A 25,537-nucleotide genomic window follows, 5' to 3' on the forward strand; every position below is an offset into this window, starting at 1 on the left:
TGTCAAATTTCCCAACAATGGGGTACTTAAAAAATTTTACATCATTTTTTTTTTCAGGGATGGGGGGATAGAAAACAAAAAACAAAACAGCAATTCTTCAATTCTCTCTCTTTGCATTCTAAATCTTCAACCGTGTGCCGCAAATAAGTTACTTTTAGGGCTCATGTACACGACTATGTATTTTGCGGTCCGCAAAAAAAAAGTGATGACATCCATGTGCATTCCACATTTTGCAGACCGGAACAGCTGGCCCTTCATAGAACAGTCCTTTCCTTGTCCGTGATGCGGACAATAATAGGACATGTTCTATTTTTTTGCGGAACGGAAATACAGACCTACGGAAACGGAATGCACACAGAGTAACTCACGTTTTTTGTTTTTTTTGGAGGAACCATTGAAATGAATGGTTCCACATACAGTCTGCAAAAAAACTGAAACGGACAGGGAAAGAAAATACGTTCGTGTGCATGAGCCCTTATCCTGTGGGTTAGAACGATTATGGCAGGGATGGCCAACCTGCGGCTCTCCAGCTGTTGTATAACTTCAACTCCCACCATGCCCTGCTGTAGGCTGATAGCTGTAGGCAGGCTAGGCATTCTGAGAGTTGTAGTTTTGCAGCAGCTGGCGAGCCTCGGGTTAGCCATCCTTGGATTACGGCAATACCAATTATGTAAAGGTTATGTTATACCACTGCACTATAAGAACAGTCGCCTCATTCAGGGAGACATAACTATATTAACTTTCTAACGATGGAGCTGTGTGAGGGCTTGTGTTTTGTAGTACGAGATGCTTTTTCATTAGTTCCATTTTGGCCTACACACAACTATTTGATTGCTTTTTATTCTGTTTTATGGGTGGAGGTAGGGTTAAGCGATATACCGGTATCGCGATATAGCGCGGTATTAAAATAACGGCGATATGGCGATATTGCTGTTTCCTAATAAACTGTATTTCGTGACGTCATAGAAGCGGTCATGTGCGCTGACCGCTTCTAAATCTGCGGCCGCCCGCCCCAGCATGAACAGATACTGGACATTTGCAGAGTACTTGTACTCGTGCAAATGTCCCCAATACCTGCTGGCCGCCTGCGGCGGCGCTCTTAGCAGTTCGGCGTGGGGGAAGGAATTCTGTGACTCGCATTCCCGGCACCCGACCTCTGAGAGGACGCTGTGATCCGCGCAATTAACCCCTCAGGTGTGGCACCTGAGGGGTTAATTGCGCGGATCACAGCGTCCTCTCAGAGGTCGGGTGCCGGGAATGTTCTTCAGTCTCTGCACGTTAGGGGGCAGTGAGCAGGATTATACTCACGTGCGCCGTGGCCGCCGGGCGCTCCTTCTCATAGGTCTCTGCGGCGCATTGCTAATGCTATAAGCATTAGCAATGCGCCGCACAGACAGAAGGAGCGACCGGCGGCCACGGCGCACGTGAGTATAATGCTGCTCACTAACATACCATAGCAGCCAGGACTTCAGTAGCTTGACTCCTGGCTGCCATGGTAACCGATCGGAGCCCCAGCATTACACTGCTGGGACTCAGATCGGAACTGCCCGCTGCCACCAATAATGGGAGGGGGACCCTGTGGCCACTGCCACCAATGATTTATACTGGGGAGGGAGGGCACTGCCCACTGTCACCAATGATGGGGGGACCCTGTGGCCACTGCCACCTCGATTAATACTAAGGGGGGGGGGGGGGGTTGAGTTACCAAAGGGGGCTGATAAGAGGGAGAGGCTGAATTAACCCTGTAATGTTTTTGTTGTTACTAGAAGTCAATTGACTAGTTACAGATATCCGAAATGGTGAAAAATGACATAAAAGTATAACAATTAACGTCTCCTTGTGGCCGCCCCCATACAGTGTAACGTCTCCTTGTGGCCGCCCCCATACAGTGTAACGTCTCCTTGTGGCCGCCCCCATACAGTGTAACGTCTCCTTGTGGCCGCCCCCATACAGTGTAACGTCTCCTTGTGGCCCCCATACAGTGTAACGTCTCCTTGTGGCCCCCATACACTATAATAGTGGCCGCCCCCATACACTATAATAGTGGCCGCCCCCATACAGTGTAACGTCTCCTTGTGGCCGCCCCCATACAGTGTAACGTCTCCTTGTGGCCGCCCCCATACAGTGTAACGTCTCCTTGTGGCCGCCCCCATACAGTGTAACGTCTCCTTGTGGCCGCCCCCATACAGTGTAACGTCTCCTTGTGGCCGCCCCCATACAGTGTAACGTCTCCTTGTGGCCGCCCCCATACAGTGTAACGTCTCCTTGTGGCCGCCCCCATACAGTGTAACGTCTCCTTGTGGCCGCCCCCATACAGTGTAACGTCTCCTTGTGGCCGCCCCCATACAGTGTAACGTCTCCTTGTGGCCGCCCCCATACAGTGTAACGTCTCCTTGTGGCCGCCCCCATACAGTGTAACGTCTCCTTGTGGCCGCCCCCATACAGTGTAACGTCTCCTTGTGGCCGCCCCCATACAGTGTAACGTCTCCTTGTGGCCGCCCCCATACAGTGTAACGTCTCCTTGTGGCCGCCCCCATACAGTGTAACGTCTCCTTGTGGCCGCCCCCATACAGTGTAACGTCTCCTTGTGGCCGCCCCCATACAGTGTAACGTCTCCTTGTGGCCGCCCCCATACAGTGTAACGTCTCCTTGTGGCCGCCCCCATACAGTGTAACGTCTCCTTGTGGCCGCCCCCATACAGTGTAACGTATCCTTGTGGCCCCAAGTGTTTTTTTCTTCTAAATGGGCATTTATCGCGATAAATTTCTTAATATCGTGGAAATATTTTTGATATCGTCCAACCCTAGGTGGAGGTCTGTAGAATCGCACAAAGGGTCTTCAGCACACAACCCAATCACTGTTTGCAGTTTATTTTATGTCAGTATTAAGGCCTCTTTCACACGAGCGTGACTGATTGGCTCCGGATGCGTTCAGTGAAACTCGCACCATTTTGCAAGCAAGTTCAGTCAGTTTTGTCTGCGATTGCGTTCAGTTAGGGAATCGGTCACCTGCTTTTACCATTTTAGGCTGGCACCATCGCTATGTTGACTAAAGTACCTTATTTCCAGCAGTCTTCTTTTTACTTTATTTCGTTTTGTAGTTTTGATATAAAAGCGCTTTTTATGTTATGTTATGCGGCCAGAAAACTCATCAACGTCCTGAGGGCAACAGCGCTCAGGTCACATCACTGGGCTCGGCGCATGCCCAGTGAGACTTTTGAGGCTGTTGCCCTCAGGAGGTTGATGATCGCGCAGGCCGCTGGCAGTACTCCGCCTGCACGAGTTTTCTGGCCGCAGACAGGAAGAAGGACGGGGCATTTCTATAAGGTAGACTATGACGTGGGGAGGGAGCGGAACCATTTGCCGGGGCTGTGGGAGGTTATTTGATGATCAGGAGGCGTTTTTGGGCACTGCAGGGGGGCATCACTGGGCTCCGGAGAGTGAAAAAAACGTGCCTTTGGGCTCCTTGGACCCTAATTAGCATAACAAAGCGCTTTTATATCAAAACTACAAAACAAAATAAAGTAAAATAAGGTACTGGAAATAAGGTACTTTAGTGAACATAGCGATGGTGCCAGCTTAAAATGGTAAAAGCAGGTGACAGATTCCCTTTAAGTTTTTCCCACGTGGGTGCAATGCGTTTTGATGCGTTTTTCACACGCGTGATAAAAACTGAAGGTTTACAAACATCTCTTAGCAACCATCAGTGAAAATCGCATTACATCCGCACATGCTTCCGGATGCAATGCGTTTTTCACTGTAGCCCCATTCACTTCTATAGGGCCAGGGCTGCTTGAAAAACGCAGAATACAGTATAGAACATTCCGAGTTTTTCACACAACGCAAAACTGATGCGTAAAAAAAATAAAAACCACTAATGTACACAGACCCATTGAAATGAATGGGTCCTGATTTAATGAGGGTGCTACGTGTTCACGTCACGGGTTGCACTCACTCGTGTGAAAGTGGCCTCAGGGCTCATGTCGTAGCCGTTTTTTGCGGTCTGCAAAATGTGGATCTGGAACACACAGATAACAGCCGCTTTTTGTGGAACGGAACGTCCGGCTCTGTGTAGAACTCGATTCTTGTCCGCAAACAGACAATAGAACATTTTTTATTTGCGGGACTGCGGAATGGACATACAGATGGCACACGGTGTGCTGTCCGCATCTTTTGCGGCCCGACTGACACAAGTAAATGAGGATCGGATGTGGACCAAAACCACAGTTGTGTGCATGGCCCCTTGCCCATTAGACCTTGCCTCTGGATGTACTGACCGCAGAATCTAAGGGCTTAACAGTGCCAAGCGCTGCTCCCATTGCACACTAGGAGTACTTGCAGCTTGTAGTGAGCAAGGTGATTGGGGGGGTCCTGGCACTGCTATCTTGGGGGGCAGGCAGTCATCTCTATATAAACAAATGCAGGGAAGAATGCCAATCACTGATAAGACCACCCACCCCAAGCAGAATAAGGAGGGGTTTAGATCAATAAATTTTACTGAATCTTTTCTCACGAAACCATATAACAATTTGCTCAGCTCCTCCTGCTCTATACCATGCTGTTGCAAAAGGGACTGCATTCTTAATGGGCCAAGATCCCTTTAAAACTCGACCCGGCAGAGAACAGCCTGCCAAAGTCCAACATATGCGCCCTAGCAGGAGGCTACGGTTCACTGCAGAACCTCAGTGACTAATGGGATCCGGCCACTTTGCTGGCATGCAACTTTTTTCCATCTAAAAAGCAGCATTTACGTCGGAAAGTGGCCATGTCCCATTATAGTCAATGGGGGCCAGCAGTGAAAAGCAGCATCTAGCTAGACTGAATCAGGTAAACTCCAGGCTGTTCTCTGCCGGATTGGTTAAAGTGTGAACCTACCCTTAAGCTCTGTTCACAACGCCAAAAGATGTACCCTACATACTTATAATGGGGTCTTTCAGGGTCCCAACGCGGTCTACGTTGAGTTACCATAAAACAGTGCTGAATATAGCATTATTTTTCTTTTTTAAAAATTAAAAAATCGGCAATGGCGGCTTGGATCAGAGCCCAAGATACAGATGTGAACACAGCATTTGTATCACTACTACATTATTCCAAATCAGAAACCAATTTAAAAATTAAAAATTTTTGTCATAAGAGGGTAAAGCTGCCACACACATTAGAATAAAAGCAACCGCCCCGTGGTGGACCACTCGCTTATCTGGTCAGTTCCAATGTCTAAGGTTGGAGGTGATCACAGATAAAGCCATACACACAGCATTTCAGACAATCGAGATAGATTTATGTAGGGGTGCCGGCCATCATGGGTAATAATACAACCATCACATCATTTCTATTACATGCAGTAGCAGAGAATGTGACGGCTCTCCTGACTTGTCCGATTTACTTGCATTCCCCATAGAACAACAATTCTGAAGAGTCTTTTACTAGAACATTACGCTCTACCGTTCCTCTGTTAATACTTTTGGAATTTATGAATAAATTGACACTGGCTGTCGGCGGGACAAGTCCCTTCTTGGTCACATCCATTTATTCATAGATGAGGAAGAATAAGGGCGCAATGCAAGCCGCTACGAAAATATGCTTTAAAAATTTTATTCCAAGGGAAATACAAGGATTTAGTTAAACAGATCAGAGCCGACATGTCGCCCGTGTCGTACTCTGAACCCGTTTCTACTTGAAGGGGTTCTGCAGGAATTAAAAAAATGAAAACACTATTATTTTATAATAAATATATTACCAAATACATTTAATTACTTAGAATGGCTTGTTTTGCCTGGGGAGCAATCATTAGGAGACATAAAATGGCCACCTTCCTAGTAGTACACATGTAACCTGTCCTAATCACACAGGAGGAAAAGTTACTTCACAACAGTAGGTAACGAGGTAAAGAGCTGCCTCATACAGGTGAATCTCTGTGGGAATGGAGATGCTGAGGAGACATGAGAGGAGGGTGAGGTGTGGCTGATGAGCAGCAGCTCTTGTATGCAGTCTCTATTACCAGTCTGTCCTGTCCGTCCTCTGTACTTCATGTCTCCTCATGAACTAAATTCCCCAGAGATTCAGCTAAAGTTCTTACCATATGTATTCAGGATCATAATCCCTGACAAGTAGAGAGGAGGAGGAGGAGGAGGCAGCAGCTCTTTACCTCAGTGTTGTAAAGTCCTCATGTGTGATCAGGAAAGGTTTTGTGTGAAATAATGGGACAGCGGCCATTTTGTTTCCCCTGATGACTACTCCCCAGACAAAACAAGCCATTATAAATAAGTTATGTGGGAATATATTTATAATAAAGTAATATTTAAGTAGTTTCATTTTCTTAATTCCCGGAGAACACCAAAATGACAACTTCCACCCACATGTAGGTGCGCGCACATAAATACAGGCTGTTATCCTAATATTGCCGACACTATCTCGCTGACAAGTGGACCTCAAGCCAAGAGAAAGGATTAGGGCCTGTGATCGCAAATCAGCACATATAAAATATATATGGAATACACAACCACACTGTATATCACAGGGCAATATTAGGGGCAAGCGACAAAATCAGAGGTCACCCACTGCAGTACAGTACTAGACGACAGTAAGAAAGTAACATGGTTTATAAGGCTGAAAAAAATACATCTGTCCATCCAGTTCAGCCTGTTATCCTGCAAGTTGATCCAGGAGGCAAAAAATAAATAAAAATAAAACTGTTACAGGGGATGTCAATACCAGTTATATACTGTACACTACAATAAGAGTATATGCAGACGACAGCAAAGTGGCCCACTTTTTGAGGTGTTTTTTTTCCCCACAGATGCCTTTCTGAAAAACGGCCATTTAATTGAATGGGGGCAGTCTGTCCATGAAAAAACTGACAAAATAGGAAATGTTCTATTTTTTTATGGCAGTTATTCACAGTACATTAACCCCTTAAGGACTCAGCTTATTTCACCTTAAAGGGACACTGACAGGCCCTATAAACATATTTAGTTATTCCTATGCAGTCATAGAACTATTAAAGTGTATTCCAATGATATAAGAGTACCCCCTGTCCGCATTGTAAACCTTGTAAAAACAACTTTATATTGATCTGTCAATACCATTTCTTTATGCCCAAGGGGTGTTTTTTCTCCTACCTTCGTGCCCAGCCGCACCTCAACTGTCGCTTCCTAGCGCCGCCCAGCTTATTACTATTCACTGCGCTGGGCGGCTCTTACATTTCCCGATCCTGTCAGTTGCCGCGCATGCCTCAATCGGGCCATCTGCGCATGCGCCGGCACCCTCCCAAGCCTGTAATTGAATCCAGTGCTCTTCTCTCGGTCGGCGCTAAATAATAATGAGCTGGGCGGCGCTAGGAAGCGACAGTTGAGGTGCGGCTGGGCACGAAGGTAGGAGAAAAAACGCCCCTTGGGCATAAAGAAATGTGATTGACAGATCAATATAAAGTTGTCTTTACAAGGTTTACAATGCGGACAGGGGGTACTCTTATATCATTGGAATACACTTTAATAGATCTATGACTGCATAGGAATAACTAAATATGTTTATAGGGCCTGTCAGTGTCCAGTTAAGGACTTGGCCATTTTTTGCAAATCTGACCAGTGTCACTTTAAGTGCTGATAACTTTAAAACGCTTTGACTTATCCAGGCCATTCTGAGATGTTTTTTTCGTCACATATTGTACTTCATGACACTGGTAAAATGAAGTTAAAAAACTTCATTTTTATTTATTAAAAAAAATGCCAAAATTTACAACAAAAAAATAAAAAAATTGTAAATTTCCAAGTTTCAATGTCTCTACTTTTATAATACATAGTAATACCTCCAAAAATAGTTATTACTTTACATTCCCCATATGTCTACTTCATGTTTGGATCATTTTGGGAATGACATTTTATTTTTTGGGGATGTTACAAGGCTTAGAAGTTTAGAAGCAAATCTAGAAACTACACCCCTCAAGGTATTCAAAACTGATTTTACTAACTTTGTTAACCCTTAGGTGTTCCACAAGAATTAATGGAAAATAGATACAATTTCAAAATTTCACTTTTTTGGCAGATTTTCTATTTTAATAATTTTTTTCAAGTTACAAAGCAAGGGTTAACAGCCAAACCAAATTCAATATTTATGGCCCTGATTCTGTAGTTTACAGAAACACCCCATATGTGGTCGTAAACCGCTGTACAGGCACATGGCAGAAGGAAAGGAATGCCATACGGTTTTTGGAAGGCAGGTTTTGCTGGACTGGTTTTTTTTACACCATGTCTGATTTGAAGCCCCCCTGATGCATCCTAGAGTAGAAACTCCAAAAAAGTGGCCCCATTTTAGAAACTACGGGATAGGGTGGCTGTATTGTTGGTACTAGTTTAGGGTACATATGATTTTTGGTTGCTCTATATTACACTTTTTGTGAGGCAAGATAACAAGAAATAGCTGTTTTGGCACAGTTTTTATTTTTTGTTAGTTATTTACAACATTCATCTGACAGGTTAGATCATGTGATATTTTTATAGACCAGGTTATCACGGATGCGGCGATACCCAATATGTACACTTTTTTTATTTATGTAAGTTTTACACAATGATTTCTTTTTTGAAGCAAAAAAAAATAAAAAAAAATTATGTTTTAGTGTTTCCATAGTCTGAGCCATAATTTTACCTTGGGTAGGGTATGATTTTTGCAGGATGAGATGACGGTTTGATTGGCACTATTTTGGGGTGCGTGTGACTTTTCGATCGCTTGCTATTACACTTTTTATGATGTAAGGTGACAAAAAAAATTTTAGCACATTTTTTATTTTTTACGGTGTTCATCTGAGGGGTTAGGTCATGTGATATTTTTATAGAGCCGGTCGATAAGAATGCGGCGATACATAAATAAAAAAGTATACATATTTGGTAAGTTTTACACAATAACAGTTTTTAAAACAAAAAAATGATGTTTAAGACAGTGTCTCCATATTCTGAGCCCGATTGTCTCAGGTAGGGGCTCATTTTTTGCAGGATGAGGAGACTGTTAGATTTGTACTATTTTGGTGGGCAAACGCCTTTTTGATCGCTTGCTGTTGTACTTTTTGTGATGTAAGGTGACAAAAAAAATGGTTTATTTAGCAGTTTTTATTTTTTACGGTGTTCATCTGAGGGGTTAGGTCATGTGATATGTTTAGAGAGCCGGTCGATAGGGATGCGGAGATACCCAATATGTATACTCTCTCCCCCCCCCCCCCCCCCCCATTTTTTACCAATTTATTTTTAAACTTTATTTGGGGAAAATGACATTTTTGTTTATTTTTACTTGAAACTTAATTTTTTTTGGGGGGGGGGGGGGGGGAACTTTATTTTTTCACTTTTTTTTTTTTGTCCCACTTTGGGACTTGAACTTTTGGGCGTCTAATCCTTTACAATGCATTCAATCACTTCTGTATTGGAATGCATTGGCTGTATGAGTAATACTGTGTGTATTACTCATACAGCTTCCGGCCTGTGAGATCCAGGGTGCTGGATCTCACAGGCTCGTCACCGGAAGGCAGCGCGAAGCCTAAGGAAGGCATCGCGCTGCCTTCCATGCCATCGGGTCCCCCCTACAGCCCCACGGGGACCCGATGGCACCACCACAGGTCTGAATTGACCTGCGGTTTGCGGCGATCGCCTACACGGGGGTGTCATTATCAGAATATCTGATCACACAGGGAGACTTGCTGCCAATAACAGATCTAACACCCTGATGAAAGAAGCAAATGAGCTTGTTTATTGACTGATCAGCAGCACAATTAGGCCTTACGCACACGGCAGTCTATTTTGTTTGCATCCGATCCGCATTATTTATGGATCGGATGCAGACCCATTCACTTTTATGGGTCCGCAAAAGACAGCTTTTTTACTACACTTTAGAGCATTCTGATGTGGTGCGGTATTTCTAGATGATGACATTCGTTGGATGTAATTTCTGCCTGGAATGTACTTCTAATTCATTAAAATGCACCTTCCTTCCTCTGTACGTATCGGAGATTATTCCTGTAATTAGGTGCTCACATTATTCCATGTCTTAGATATTGTTGATATATTTCCTCCACTGCTACAGTATGTTACTAGTGTGAAATGCTCCCTTATGCATTTTTGCGTGTCTGATGAAAAGTAAAGATGAAGAGGGACATTTATCGAGACTGGCACATCCATATACCAGTCTTTATCTCCCTGCACTGGCGTGAGAAGCTCCTAATTTATTAAGAGGCAGAAGCCTCTTAAATCAGGCGCATCTCTGTCCTGTCCAGGAAACTGAAATCTGAAGACTTCAGCTATAATTTCCACCATTTTCTGCCCTCCCGTTAAGTCCTGCCACTTCTCAGCACTTCAAAAAAGTGCAGAGAAACTCAAAAGGTCGCAAGTAAAGTGTACATGAGATTTGTCAGATCTCAATCATTTTGCGGGTCCTGAATTATGCTGCAGTTTTTCCACACGAGAATCCGCATGGAAAAAACTTGCAAAGTCTGCAATATGTGCAGGTGGCCCTACTGTCCATTTGTTACCACAGGATGCCATTAGTGCAAAGCTGCACGAAGACTTTTTACACCTGTCCGGGAAGAAGGTATGCAAATGAGCCACCAGATGTAAAGTAGCTAACCTATCAAATCAAAGCCTTGAGACACGACTGATAATTAAGCCAGCATCTCATCTGCAGACAACTGTTTCGGGGTGATTGCCCCTTATCAGTGCGGAGCAGAGTGTACTAACTTATCTGGATGAGAGGCCTAGGTCAGGGTGTGGGGGATACTATATCTTCTTATGCAGAGCGCCTTAAATGGTGTGAGGAGTCTTATAGGCCAGGTAACGCTCCTTCAGAATTGTGGGAAGAAGGTATGCAAATGAGCTCTTAACAAGCCTGTTAAGAGCTCATTTGCATACCTTCTTCCCACAATTCTGAAGGAGCGTTACCTGGCCTATAAGACTCCTCACACCATTTAAGGCGCTCTGCATAAGGAGATATAGTATTACCCACATACTCATCACCAGTAACCAAGAAAGCATTTCAAGCTGATGCTTGCAGAAGGAACTGAATGACCAAGCCAGCAATACGCTTGTGACAATCCCCAGTGCACAATCACATTATCTCACAGCAGCGGCTGAGAATCCTGTGCGGGGCACCAGCCGCATGTTGCTTGTGTGACCTCAGCCTGGCCTACTTTACATAAGGTGATCAGTAAGACTGATAAAAGTAGATGGAAAGCTTCAACTAATTTTTTCTTTTCCAACAAAACTTTCCCTAAAGCATGCTCCGGTCTCCTGCATACACTTTCCTGTGGCATGAATTTCATGCATTTTTAATGGGCTTTTATTTTAGGTGGCCCAAATATTTTTTGAGTATTTTTTAGAAGCCTATGGTAAATCACATGATAAAATAAACAAACTTTATTTTGCTGCATTTTGGAAAAAAAATGCCACTGACCGGCCCCCCCGCCCCCCCCCCCAAAAAAGCCACAAAGTAAATGATGTAGGATGAGCAGAGCAGTCTGATATATAGTGGTGTGTAAAGACTGTGTAGGGTCAAGTTCACATTCAGCGCTATTATTCATGTTCTGCTCATTTATAGGAGCAGAAGGAAAATATGGGGCACATAAAGGACAGAAACTAAGCCCAACAGATCCCAGTGACTATATTGGGGTAAAATCTGTTAACGTTCAGGAGTATTATATCTTTTTTAGCAGACAAAAAAGTCCTGCATGCATTGAGCTATAATGAGTGTTTAGGTGGTCATAAATCAGGAGCCGTCAGCTGAGCTGCCTGATGGAAAACAGGAAAAATACAGAGCCTGCTACTAGAGAATCTCAAAGTTAGGCTACTTTCACACTAGCGATTTAGTTTTTCAGTATTTAGATCAGTCATAGGGGCTCAATATCGGAAAAAAACACTTCAGTTTTGTCCACATTCATTGTCAATGGGGACAAAACTAAACTGAACAAAACAGAGTGCACAAAAATGTATTCCGTACCATTTAGTTGCGTTCCCATACCGGAGAGCAAACCGCAACATGTTGTAGTTTGCTTTCCGTCCTGGGATGCGGAGCAAGACGGATCCGGCATGACCCCCAATGCAAGTCAATGGGGACAGATCTGTTTTCTCTGACAACCTGACACAATAGAAAACGTATCCTTCCCCATTTCTTTCAATGACGGATCTGTCTTGGCAATGATAAAGATAATACAACCAGATTCGTTCATAACGGATGCAGACGGTTGTATTATCAGTAATGGAAGCGTTTTTGCTGATCCCTGCCGGATCCAGCAAAAACGCTAGTGTGAAAGTAGCCTTATACAGAGAAAGGGGATCAAAATTTGCAGCAAAAAAAAAATAATTTGCCCCCAAAAAGTGTACTTAGCCTTTAAATCTTTTCCTTCAAAACTATATAATCTGCTCCATAACATGCTGCCGGGAGATTGCACTTCATAATTTGTTTTCTATTGCATTGTACTCATTTTGAGCTAAAAATCATTTTTTTCAATTGGTCTTTATTAAAAAATATGGAGCCCTTTTTTCTGTACAGAGCCGAGATGCTCTAATAGAAGAATCAAAATTTTCTCTGTCTTCTGTCAGACAGGGAAGTTCAATCCTTATCTTACTGATAAGAATGTGGCTTAAGTATTTATGATCTCTTAAGGGGCCTTTAAAACAGGCCAAGAATCGCACAGATTATCGCTAATAGGGATTATCGCTAATAGTCTTTAGATGAAACAGGTACCACTTGGAAACAAACCCGACAGCAGATGGTGCAATGTAAACACTATCTCCTGCCGGCAAACGAGTCCTTATGTGGAAGAGGAATGGCATTGGAGATCGCTCCCCATACTCTGGAGGAGATCGCTGCATGTAAATGCAGCGGACTACACTGCCAGCGGTCAGCAGATTGTCAGGAAGGAACGCTTCCTTCTTGACAATCTGCTGTAATATCGTCCCATGTAAATGGACCTTAAAAGGGATTGTCCGGGTTCAGAGCTGAACCCGGACAAACCCTTATTTTCACCCCTGCAGCTAGCATCGGAGCATCTCATGCTCCGATAGGATCCGTCGCCCTGCGCAGGACACGGGCTCTTTTGTTTACAATAACACACTGCCGGGCAGAAACTTCCGCCCGGCAGTGTGTTCGGTGACGTCACCGGCTCTGATGGGCGGGCTTTAGCACTAAATCCCACCCATCACTGCCAGTGACGTCACCGGGCTTCCTGGCAGCCCCGCTACGTCACCGGATCTCCAAAAAATGCCTTTGCCCTGCACGATTTAGCGCAGGGCAAAGGAGAGCATCGGAGCATGAACTGCTCCGATGCTCAAGTGAGGGGGGCTGCCGGGGTGAAAGTGAAGGTACGTCTGGGTTCAACTCTGAACCCGGACAACCCCTTTAAATAATTAAAAGATGAGGGTTATTAGATGACTGGTACAAAGTGAAAGTAGGATTCACAGAGCTCAGTAGCGGGTACCATCTTTAAATAGTACGTCACATGTCGGGAAAGGGATAAGCCAGGCATGCTCAACCTGCGGCCCTCCAGCTGTTGCAAAACTACAACTCTCAGCATGCTCGAACAGCTAGCCTACAGCAGGGCATTGTGGGAGTTGTAGTTTAACACCTGGAGGGCCGCAGGTTGAGCATCCATGGGATAGGCAGATTCAACAGCAGGAATCAAGGAGTTTTTAAAAATTTATTTTTTAAGCGAATCTGTCAGCAGTTTTGACTATGCTAAACAATTTACAGCACTAGGTAGGGGCTACGGAGAGCAGCACAAACATACCTTTTGTTAACCTGCTCGCCGTAGACACTGCAGTAGTTACACCTAAGCGGTCCCATTCACTTCTATGGAATGGCTCGTTTTTATACACTTGAATAGGAAGGAGCCGTCCAACTGAAGTAAATGGGACCGCTCACTTGTAATTACACCTGCTCACCGCCGCGATGGTCGACGGCGAGCAGGTAAACAATAAAGGGAAGGCTGCGCTGGCACGGAGTGCAACTTTCTCTTCAAAAAACTGATCAGCGGGGGTGCCAGGTGTCAGATCCCCGCAAATCTGATATGGATGACCTATCCTAAAGATAGATCATCAATATTAAAATAACGAAAGTGCTCTGAGTGCTCTCTGCTTTACAACCCCTCCCCTCTGCTCTGAGTGACAGCTGTAGCAGTCTCCTGGTTGGAGAGAATATTTACAATACTCATGATGATAAAAGCTTCACAAAAGGTATGTTTGTGCTGCCCTCCCAGCCCCTACCTACCTAGTGCTGGGAATTGTTTAGCATGGTCAAAACTGCTGACAGATTCCCTTTAATTCATTAACTAGCATCCTGAAGATGAGTGTTGGACTTTCATTTGGATACGATTTGGAAAATTAAATCTCAACTATGGTCGTTACAAGCAACAAGAACACAGTTTCTCCAAGATCATTAACATTCATGAGACTATGGGGGAATACTCACAGCGGGATCTCCGCACACAGCAATCAATGCAAAGGAATCATTTCCCTGGTGATTAGGGGCCCTCATGAGCTGAGAAAAGAAGGACTCCTCGGAGGCAGAAAAGTGAGAACGCTTCAACTTCAATGAAAATCCAAAAGCATTTTATAGGCACAGTAGTTTCTACGTGAAATCAGATTACCTATTCAGTAAAGGCTATGTACAACTTTGGGGGCAATGTTTTTATGATTGCATATTACTCATTTTGGGCTAAAAATAATTTCTTTACTTTCACTTTGTGCCGGTCATCTAATAACCCTTATATCTAAATTACTAAGCATAAACATTTATTTAATCTAGTAAGATCAGAACTGAGCTTTAATGAGTGTTTATAGGGAAAGAGATAAGGCGCCATCAGCTGAGCTGCCTGATGGAAGAGAGTTCAGTTACTGCTACTACAGAAACCCAAGGCTGCACAGAGACAGTGGCTCAAAATTTTGTAATAAAAACCATTTGAAAAAAATATTTTTCGCTCAAATTGAGTACAATGCAATAAAAAAAATGCCCCCAAAGGTGTAGATATCCTTTTCGCTGAAGGAGGGATCTGCAGGTGTATGACACCTGCCATTGTGATCACCAGTTCCACTTGGCATCTAAAAGTCCCTCCAAGCTTTTGCAACTGAAACACTTAGGCCTGTTTCACATGTGCGAGATTTCCGGGCTGGTGCAATGTGTGAGGTGAACGCATTGCACCCGCACTGAAACCGGACCCATTCACTTCTATGGGGCTGTTCACATGAGCGGTGATTTTCACGCATCACTTGTGCGTTGCATGAAAATCGCAGCAAGCTCTATTTTGTGCATTTTTCACGCAACTCAGGCCCCATAGAAGTGAATGGGGCTGCGTGAAAATTGCAAGCATCCGCAAGCAAGTGCAGATGCAGTGCGATTTTCACGCATGGTTGCTAGGAGATGATCGGGATGGGGACCCGATCATTGCTATTATATTCCCTTATAACATGGTTATAAGGGAAAATAATATTCTTAATACAGAATGATACGTAAATTAGGGCTAAAGGGGTTAATAAAAAATTAATTAAACTCTCCTCATCCACTTGTTCACGCATCCCGGCTTCTCTTCCGACTTCTTATTTGCTGTCCAGGAGGAAAAGACCTGTGGTGATGTCACTGCGCTCATCACATGATCCATCACCATGGTGATGGACCATGTAATGAGCGCAGAAGTCGGAAGAGAAGCCGGGATGCGTGAACAAGTGGATGAGGAGAGTTTAATTAATTTTTTATTAACCCCTTTAGCCCTAATTTACGTAGCATTCTGTATTAAGAATATTATTTTCCCTTATAACATGGTTATAAAGGGAAAATAATACAATCTACACAACACCTAACCCAAACTTCTGTAAAAGTTCGGGTACCAAACATGCTAATTTTTCTCACGCACGTGCAAAACACATTAAAATGTTTTGCACTCGCGCGGAAAAATTACACATTTTCACACGACGCATCTTATCCGGACCAAATCCATGACGCCCGTGTGAAAGAGGCCTTAGGGCTCCTAAACAGATGACATTCTAAGCATGGGAAGCTTTGTGTGTGAGGAGTTAGACTAGCAAGAACTGTGAGCCATGTGCACATGCACAGACAGTCATCTGCAGATGGAAAGACTGGGTTCTCAAGAGGTAGCAGAAACACCTCAGTTATCCAGACAATTGACTGATGCGGATCATGGCCAACTTGGGGGAACCCAGGCCAACAGAGGGCATAGTTATTAGAAGTGCTGCCACCTGTAAGGCACCAGGCAGATAGATATCTATTACATTTCCATTCCTTCATGACTCCAAGGGGCTCTCATGGTTTGTAGAGTCACACGAAAACAATGGCGTTTGCACCAGTTATAGAATGGGACTTTGCAAATTAATTCCCTAAGAGGTTAGAGCAGGGATCAGCAACCTTCGGCACTCCAGCTGTTGTGAAACTACAATTCCCAGCATGCTTCATTAATTTCTATTTGAGTTCTTAGAAGAGCAGAACAAGTATGCATGCTGGGAGTTGTAGTTTCACAACAGCTGGAGTGCCGGAGGTTGCCTACCCCTAGGTTAGAGGATTCTGACCGTTAGATCAATATTTTATCCAAATTGCTTTGAGGTACATCAATTAGGTGGCATAATAGGCAACTATTATAGTTCATCTTCTACAAGGTTGCTATATAAAGAGGCTTAACGCTGACTTGTCACCTCGCCTGTCTGTTTTCTAAATACTTGCATTCCCCACATAATTCTGAAACATCTATTCTTAAAGTATAACTGTCGTATTTTTTATTTTTTTTGGGAGTATTGGATTGTGGTGATTAATATCACCTTGGTGGCCCTATTTAAACTTTTCACTGTGTATTCAATTACCCCTTAATTCCACATTTTTGTTCACTGCACTGCCTACTTTTACCTGTGCTTAAAATAGGGTTGCTAGGCATGGTCCGTCTATCTGTTGAAGGACGGAGCACGCAGCGTGCAGGGTCACATTACTGACAGCCAGGGACTGTAAGTAAATGAATAAAGCCAGGTCCTCCCCAGCAGCTGATAACAGTGCCTGGGCTGTGTGCACTTCTCCCTGTCCCTGCGCTTGGCAGACGCTCCCTCACTCAGCAGAGCTGGAGAAGGCAGAGTTGGAGCAGCGCAGACCAGGGAAGGGAGATCTGCCGTCTGCTCAGTGTATAAATGAAAGCAACATGTGGTAAGAGGACCCCTTTGTGCTGCAGGAGATTAACCCTTTAGGGGGGAGGGCTCTGGTTACTGACACTTTTGGGGGGCTATTGTTACTGGCTAGTGAGGGCAGGCGGGATTAGCCTCAGGGTGAGGGCAGTGGCGGCCATCTTAACTGAATAGTAAAATTGCAGTTTTATGCAGACTGGTTGCTAAGAGCTGAATCTTATTAAATATGGGGTAAGTCAGTCTAATAGTAACTAATTCTGGAATATCATGTTATTAGTAACTACATATATGAAAATTGAAATTAGGGTCTAAGTGTGACAGTTATCCTTTAAGACTATGTTGTGCCATTACTTTTTTATTCCTGCTTGAATTTATGAATGAATTGCCAGCAGTCTGCATTAGAGGTCCAGCGGGGTGTTACCAGGTGAGGCTGTGCCCCTGCACAGTCCTTTACTGCTGACAATTCATTCATAACTTCTAGAAGGAATAATAAAGGAATGGCACAACATAGAGCCACAACAACAGATGGGGAATGCAAGCAGTTACTAAAATAGAAATGTCAGGAGAGTAGACAGCATCTCTTTAAAGGGGTTGTCCGGGTTCATCTCTGAATTCGGACATAACCCCTTGTTCACCCAAGCAGCCCACGTGGTTACAGACTACAAAAAAAAAAGTCTGCAGTCTGATCATACAATTATGGGTTAGGCTACTTTCACATTTGCGTTTTTAATTCAGGTTTTGAGATCCGGCAGAGCACACTGGCGCTAAGCTTTTCCAACAGGCTGTCCTGGCAGGGGAACAGCTGCTGGATCCTTAATACCATTTACACACGTGTGCTGCCAGAAGTCCGCCTAGCCCCATTCACTATAGCGAGGACTGTCCGGAGACCCGGCCACAGCATAGCAAATATGCCGAGAGCCGGCCGGACAAATATCGCTCCATGCTGCAGTTTTTGTTCAGCCGCCTCTCGGGAACAGTGCCATGCTGCGGCCGGTTCCCATTATAGTGAATGGGGCTGGGAGGACTTCCGGCGGGACACATGTAAAAAATAAAAAACCGGCAATAGGGATCCGGCAGGCTGTTCCCCTGCCGTAAAAGCTTAATGCCAGTCTGAAACTGGCCTAAGAGCATGCAAGGACAAATATCCAACACCTGTCAATAAATTCATGCATCTCTAGGAGGAACAACAGCACAACATAGAGTGCTAAGAAAAGACGATCCAGAATTATTTCATGGGGAAAGCAAATATTTACTAAAACAGGCATGTCAGGAGAGGTAGGCATCCAAATGTCAACTGGTGCAGCAGGTAAAACACCCAGGTGGCAGTTGACACCACCAAGGAAGGCAACTGCATCCTACCACTGCTGTGGCAGCTGCCACAAAATTTTGTAGCATTAAAAGGGTTGTCTGCTTATTCACACTGATTACCTCAACGTCAAGATTAGCGGAGGTCCCACTCCTGGCTCCCTCAAACGTCAGCTGTTTGAAGAGAACGCAGTGATTTCCCCGTTGACATTGCAGTGGTGAGCAGCGTAATTACAACTCCGCTTGTAACAGTAAGGAGCCGTTCCATTGAACGAACAGGACGGCTTAGTTGTAATTACACTGCTCACCACTGCAAGGTCAACGGTGGAGAAGGCAGCGCTCGTACAAGCGGCGACTCCTCTTCAAACAGCTGATAGGCGGTGGTTCGATTCCCAGCACCTCCACCAATCAGCAGTTTAAAGAGTCGTCGCCGCTTATACGAGCCGATACTAAAAGATAGGTCATTAAAACGGACAACCCCTTTAAGACTGATAGAGGCAGGCCCTTAGAGGGCATATATTAAAGAGTTGGCCCTGACAGAACCAAGGGCTGAAAACTCTCATTTTGCAGACTTTCACTTGTCGACAACCCCCATACCCGAGCCCACATTGAACAGCAATGTTTTATCACTAATAGCTATACAGGTATGTGAAGCTAAAATTTAGGACTTTGCTTAAACAAAGTCTAATGAAATACTCTATTACTAGTGCAGATGGCAGCAGATATGCTGAACGGCAGGTCCTTCTGCCAAAACAAACCATGTAACTTGGCCCATACACCAGTACCTCCTTATAATGAGACAGCCACATCATGGCAGCCATTGGAAATCTGTTCAAAGATCACAAAGCAGAAAATTTCCCTGGTGCCACCGGGATGCAGATATGCAGCCGAGCACCTTCCCTCCCTCCCCAAAAATTATTCCCAGTGTCACACATTACCTTTTCTGTCCGATTTTTGTGCTGGGATGGAAGCTGTAGGGATAGGCAGTTTCGATAAAGCTGCTGCTCCATTTGCGTCAAATGACTTTTTTGGAGGAGGGTGGTCAGGCTGTACTGTAAAAGTACTAGAAGGAACAGTGCTTGGGGCAGCGGAAGGGTGAACCACCGGTTTAATTGTGTGCTGCACCGGGGCTGCACTACTGTGAGTCTCTGTTCTGGGGAGTCTGTAGTCTCTATCATTGTGCCGGCTTGTCTGCGACAAGATATTCTGTGGAAGCATGCTGCTTGCGTCATTGGAATGTTTCTCGTCAACTGATTGGGAATTTTTATAGAAAGAAAAAAAATAAAAAATAAAAATAAAAATTAAAAAAAAGCTCAATACAGCGACATGACCATTCATGTTAAATGATGTACATTGTACAAAGCGCCGAACTGCTCAGCTTTAAGTTATAGTGGAAACCGTATTCAAATACAAAGACAAGACAGAAAGCTTTCACATGTCCTGTACGCCCCGTGCGCTCCCGTCATTTAGTAGTTTTGTATTAGGGGGAGGGGGTTAGGTGAAGAGAATATACATTTTTAGGCAAAAGATACACAGTTTCTTAATTATAATTCTATTTTAAAGTTTATTATTTGCATTAATACGATTTAACTCCTGCTATGCACGATGAACATTGCCTAGGGGCAACATGGGCAGGGGATAGATTTCAGAGGTCTTACGATCCAAACTTGAAAACATCAATTGGGTGCTCTGGCAGACAACGAATTGTCATTTCAGAGTTTGTGATCAGAAAAAATATATTGAAAATTCAATTTTTTTATGCATTTAGGCCTCCAGTGACCAGAAATAACTGGTATGTCCTCAATGGTTAAAGGGTAAATAACAGATGTAAAATATTCACTGGCACACAACTTCCTCCTGTGCTGCAGTAATTACAGTTCACATAACTTATTGCTCAGGGGTTATAGAAGATTTAAAGGGGTATTCCCATCCAGTAAAACAATGGCACCTCTCTATAACAGGCAATCACTAGGATTGGTGGGATCCAGAACCTCGGCCATTGCTATGGCTGGCTGGCAGTACAACTATCCAGGAAGAACTTGGAGTGGGACGTAGCACTAAGCCAATCAAAAGCGATGACCTCTCCTACTAATAGGTCGCCATTTTACGAGATGGGAATACCCCATTAAGCAGGCAACAGATGCAAAGACTTTTGCCCCAAAATTAAACAAAGCTCAAAATGCTTCTAAAAAAATTACTGTAGAGAAATAACACAGGACAATAACAAAGTAAATGTGATTATAGAGATCAGCAACATGTTTGTCAAAAACAGATCTCAACCTGTCCATCAATTTCAGTACAAAGGACCAAACAAATTATCCTAAATAATTCAAGATACAAGTCTAGGGCCAGTTTAAAGAGGACTTGTAGCCCCTCCTGACATGACTAAATATGTGGGTACCCCATAAAACAACAATTGTGGAACATCTTTTCTTAGACCTCTGCATATTATTATCATGGTTCAGCAAAAACGCTTCCGTTACTGATAATACAACCGACTGCATCCGTTATGAACGGATCTGGTTGTATTATGTTTACCATAGCAAGGACGGATCAGTCATGAACACCATTGTTAATCAACGGGCGCTGGATCGGTTTTCTTTTGTGTCTGAGAAAACAGATCCGGCACCATTGACGTAAGTTGCGTTTCATGCCAGATCAGTCTTGCTCTGTATCCCATGCTGGACAGAAAGACGCAGCTTTTAGCAGTTTTCTGTCGGACATGGGAACGAAACCAAACGGAGCGGAATGCATTCTGGTGTGCTCTGTTCAGTTTTGTGCCCATTGACAATGAATGGGGGCAAAACAGAAGCATTTTTGTTCAGTATTCAGATCCTCTGCCGGATCTCAATATCAGAAAGGAAAAATGCAGATGTGAAAGTAGCCTTACTCTACCTGTAGAATACTGTAAACTAAGAACGTTGTTACCATTCTCCTTGTTATACCTTGCGGTATGTCCCTACACACCAACTCTGTCACCAAATTGGGGCACCAACTATCGATAGGGGTAAAAGTAACACCAAGTTGTCAAGTTATTCTGCCTGAGAGTCATCTGCTGAATATTTGGACATCTTTTAGGGCAATTTTTTATTATTGCATTTTATTCATTTTGAGCTAAAAATCATTTCTCCAGTTGGTCTTTATTAAAAAGTTAAACATTTTTTAAGTTTTTCCTGTACAGCTTTCACTTACAGTGTATGTGCACAAACTGCTGGTCCCTCCTTCTAAATGAATCCCTCAGGGCAGCTCTGACAACTGGATCTATAGTCCTTATCTCCCGACTGTTTATAAACACTCATTACAGATGAATTTTTTATCAAAGAGACAGTAAATTATCGGAGTGCTTCTAAGCGGTTAGGAAAGTGCAGAGAAGGGTTACAGATCCAGCCATCAGAGCTGTAGAGCAACAGTCTGTAGATGCACTGGAAGTCAAAGCTGTAGAGGAAAAACTGTTGAAATTTTTATTAAAGGGAACCTGTCACCTCCAAAACACATTTTAAACCGACATCACCACCTCAGGCTACTTTCACACTAGCATTCGGGGCTCCGCGTGTGAGCTCCGTTTGAAGGCTCTCACAAGCGGCCCCGAACGCATCCGTCCAGCCCTAATGCATTCTGAGTGGATGCGGATCCGCTCACAATGCATCAGTCTGCCAGCGTTCAGCCTCCGCTCCTCTCAGCAGGCGGACACCTGAACGCTGCTTGCAGCGTTCGGGTGTCCGCCTGGCCGTGCGGAGGCAAGCAGATCCGTCCAGACTTACATTGTAAGTCAATAGGGACGGATCCGTTTGAAGTTGACACAGTACAGCTCAATTTTCAAACGGATCCGTCCCCCATTGACTTTCAATGTAAAGTCTGGACGGATCCGTCTGAATAACTTTCACACTTAGAATTTTTTTTAAACTATAATGCAGACAGATCCGTCTGTGCAGACATCAGACAGAACCGCTCTGAACGGTAGTGTGAACGTAGCCTTACAGTAGCCCCCAGTGTGTTCCTAATAATGATGTTCATTCCTCCACTGGTTGTTGTATACTTTAAAAAAATTCAGTTTTAATCAGTGTTTTCGCTATCCTCAGAGTCAGCTTGTGAAGGGAGGACGGGTGAGGGGCAGGCTTAGCTTGACTTGAAGCAAAGAGGCCGCTGCCCCCTTGACTTCAAGCTGACTGAGGATAGCAAAAACACAGATTAAAACAGCGTTTTTTTAAAGCATACAACAACCAGTGGAGGAATGAAAAACATGATTAGGAACACACTGGGGGCTACTGTAAGGTAATGTCGGTTTAAAATGTGTTTTGGAGGTGACAGGTTCCCTTTAATGACCAAGTAAAAAAAATATTTCTAGCCCAAGTACATGTGAACAATGCAATGGTCCCCTCCAGCTAATAGAAACACTTTGTCAGGGCTCATGCACACAACAGTGTTTCCTGTCCGCATTCGATCTGCACCTTTTTGTGGGTCGGATGTGAACCTATTCAATTCAACAGGGCCACAAAAGGTGCAGACAGCACACAGGAATGTCAATTCCACGGCCCCGCAAAACAAAATAGACCATGTCCTAGTCTTGTCCGTTTTACGGACAAGGATAGGACTTTTCTATGGAAAAAAAAGGACATTCTGTTCTGCAAAATGGGGAACGCACATGGTCGGTATAAGTCTTTTGTGGATCCACAATCTGCGGACCGCAAAAACGGCTACGGCTAGCCCTGTGTGAGCCCTTAGGCGCAGCCAGCCATTCAACTAAAACAGACAAATGGGAGGAGCGCTAGAACTTACTGATAGCCGGCCATCTAAATGTCTGAAAACAAGGACAACACATGGTTGTAACCATTACAATGGTGCCCAAGCTATGACAACTTACAGAACGATTCAGCAGGAGTTACAAAAACCGCCAATTACATAAGCAAACCGTACGGTAACTGAACACCGCCCAATAGTCAGAGGTAAGCGTCAGACAATCCAGGCTTATATAGACTAGGGAAGAGGATATTCAGCAATTCCATAATGTACCTTTGCTCTCACAACTTAGACAATGTGATCCTGCTCTGAAAAGGAGCAAAGTTAGGCATTAGGAGAATTACAGAATGGCTGAGCCTTTTCAGTACTATCTGCCAAGCAGTAACATCAGTAATCCCAAATGAAAGTGAGCTCTATTCCTCAGTGTTACACAGAAAACAGCCAGTTATTAACATCTGGTTTCACAGTAATTCCTACGTCAGCCACACAATCAATCGCTACCTGTGTCTAAAACAATTATCCAAGCATCCATCCAGTGGTAAGGTTTGCCCCAGTAGACAAGGGAGTGAAGGTTCTTTTGCTAATATCAGAAAATATACATTCCCTTTAAATGGGGTATTGCCATCTTAAAGCGATTGCCCAACTTGTAAAAGGCATGGTAAGATAGAAAAAATAAAATAAATTACACTCACCATTCAGAGCCCCCTCGGCTCCAGCACCGCGCCTCTGCATCCAAAAACATGACAGCATGGCTACAGAGGCAACTAGGATCACACAAGTGGTCTTGCATTGTATACCACTGAAGCCAGTGATCGGGTGCAGAGGTCACGTGCGGTATTGGCATGTCACCACCGTAGTCAAAAAACAAAGCACGGTGTGGAAAAACTGAGCAGTGGCGGAGAGTACAAGTTTTGATTATTTTAATATTTTGCCATGTCTTTCACCATTTTCTTTTTCACACAACCCATTAACAAGTGATGCCATATTATGGGGAACTATCCAGACTTCATGAAAGGTGGGAGTTCACGGACACCCCTCTCGTTACCATGAACGAAGGGGCAGAACCCATTTCAGTTACTCTGCACAGCAGCCGCCCTCTGTGCAGGGGAATACAATGCAGCGCTAATCGGCTCTGCTGCATTTTCATGTGCAGTAGGTGGACGGGTGCAACAGTGAATGACAGAAAAAAAAGCTTCATCAAAAAGCACTGTGCCTTCATTCTTATCTCACACCAAGATATTGGGTGGAGGCCCAACTTCTGTGACCCTCACTAATCCGTAGAATCCAGATGCCACAGAGGTGATTTCACTTCCCCAGCACAGCAGCACTGCTGGCCGCCTGCTGTGTCAGGAAACTGCAGCTCAGACCCATTCAAGTAAATGGGGCCAGATGTCGCTCCTAGCACGGCTGAGTGACCGGGCGCACCGCTGCGCAGGGAGAACCAGTGAATCACTTCTGCAACTCCTGCATAATCAGAGGCAGCTCCCCTAACAAATCAAAGGGATAGTGACATGCCATTACGTCACAGCAGTGCTATAAATAAGGCTGGAGTTTACGCACCAGGGTTATTTCACACTTTCTTGTAAAATACAATCAAAATTGCTTATGGTTGAAGAATAAATGAAACTATACAAAATGGCACGTGTGAACCAACCCTAATAATTAAAGGGAACCAGTCATCAACTTTGTGCTGCCCATACTAACGGCAGAATAAAGTAGAGACAGGAGAGTTGATAAGTGGTTGCCGAGAACCAACATCACAATCATTGCAGACTGGGCCTGGGAAAGAGTCCCGGCCACCTGAGAAGAGTCCTGGTTATTCATATCTTCCTGCTCTCCTGCCCACCTGCTGATGACTGACCGTCTTCTACCTAGTTTTCTCCCTTTCTCTAGGACAGAACTGCCAATCATCAGCAGATGGACAGGAGAGCAGGAGATTATGGATAACCAGGACTCTTCTCAGGTAGATTGGACTCTTTTCCAGGCCTGGGCTGCAATGATTATGAAGCTGGTTCTCAGCAACCACTTACTATTAGCTCATGAGTGACACACCGCTGACATCAGCATTTCTGTCACTACTTTATACTGCCCTCAGTACGGTCAGCATAAAGTGGATGACAGGTTCCCTTTAAAACTGCCTGTGAAAGTGAACCTGAGAAGGCTGCATTTAGTACTGACCTGAAATGCAGACAAATTCTATTGCACAATAAGGCTACGGCTAAGCTGTGACTTTTTACAGTGCTGCTGATCAAGCCCCATTCCAAAGGAATCCACCAGGTTGTATTCAATCTTGGGACTGCAGTTGTCACTCAAAAGTGAAAGACATTTTTCGGGATCCTCAGAATAGGTCAATCT

At 44.2% G+C, this 25,537-nt stretch overlaps 1 protein-coding gene across 2 annotated transcripts in view; it reads right to left on the reverse strand.

Annotated features, from left to right (window-relative positions):
* WAC (WW domain containing adaptor with coiled-coil) overlaps positions 1-25,537 on the reverse strand; it is a 63,152-nt gene that overhangs the window by 15,915 nt on the left and 21,700 nt on the right. Inside the window, exon 7 of one of the 2 annotated variants that reach the window (XM_040434337.1) lies at positions 19,384-19,695. The exons of the other annotated variant lie outside the window; for it this stretch is intronic. Coding sequence (XP_040290271.1) covers positions 19,384-19,695 — 312 coding nt within the window. The remainder of the gene's footprint in view (positions 1-19,383; positions 19,696-25,537) is intronic. 2 annotated transcript variants of the gene reach the window in all.

The sequence above is a fragment of the Bufo bufo genome, chromosome 5 (assembly GCF_905171765.1).
Source record: "Bufo bufo chromosome 5, aBufBuf1.1, whole genome shotgun sequence".
In the NCBI taxonomy this organism is placed as follows: Eukaryota; Metazoa; Chordata; class Amphibia; order Anura; family Bufonidae; genus Bufo; species Bufo bufo.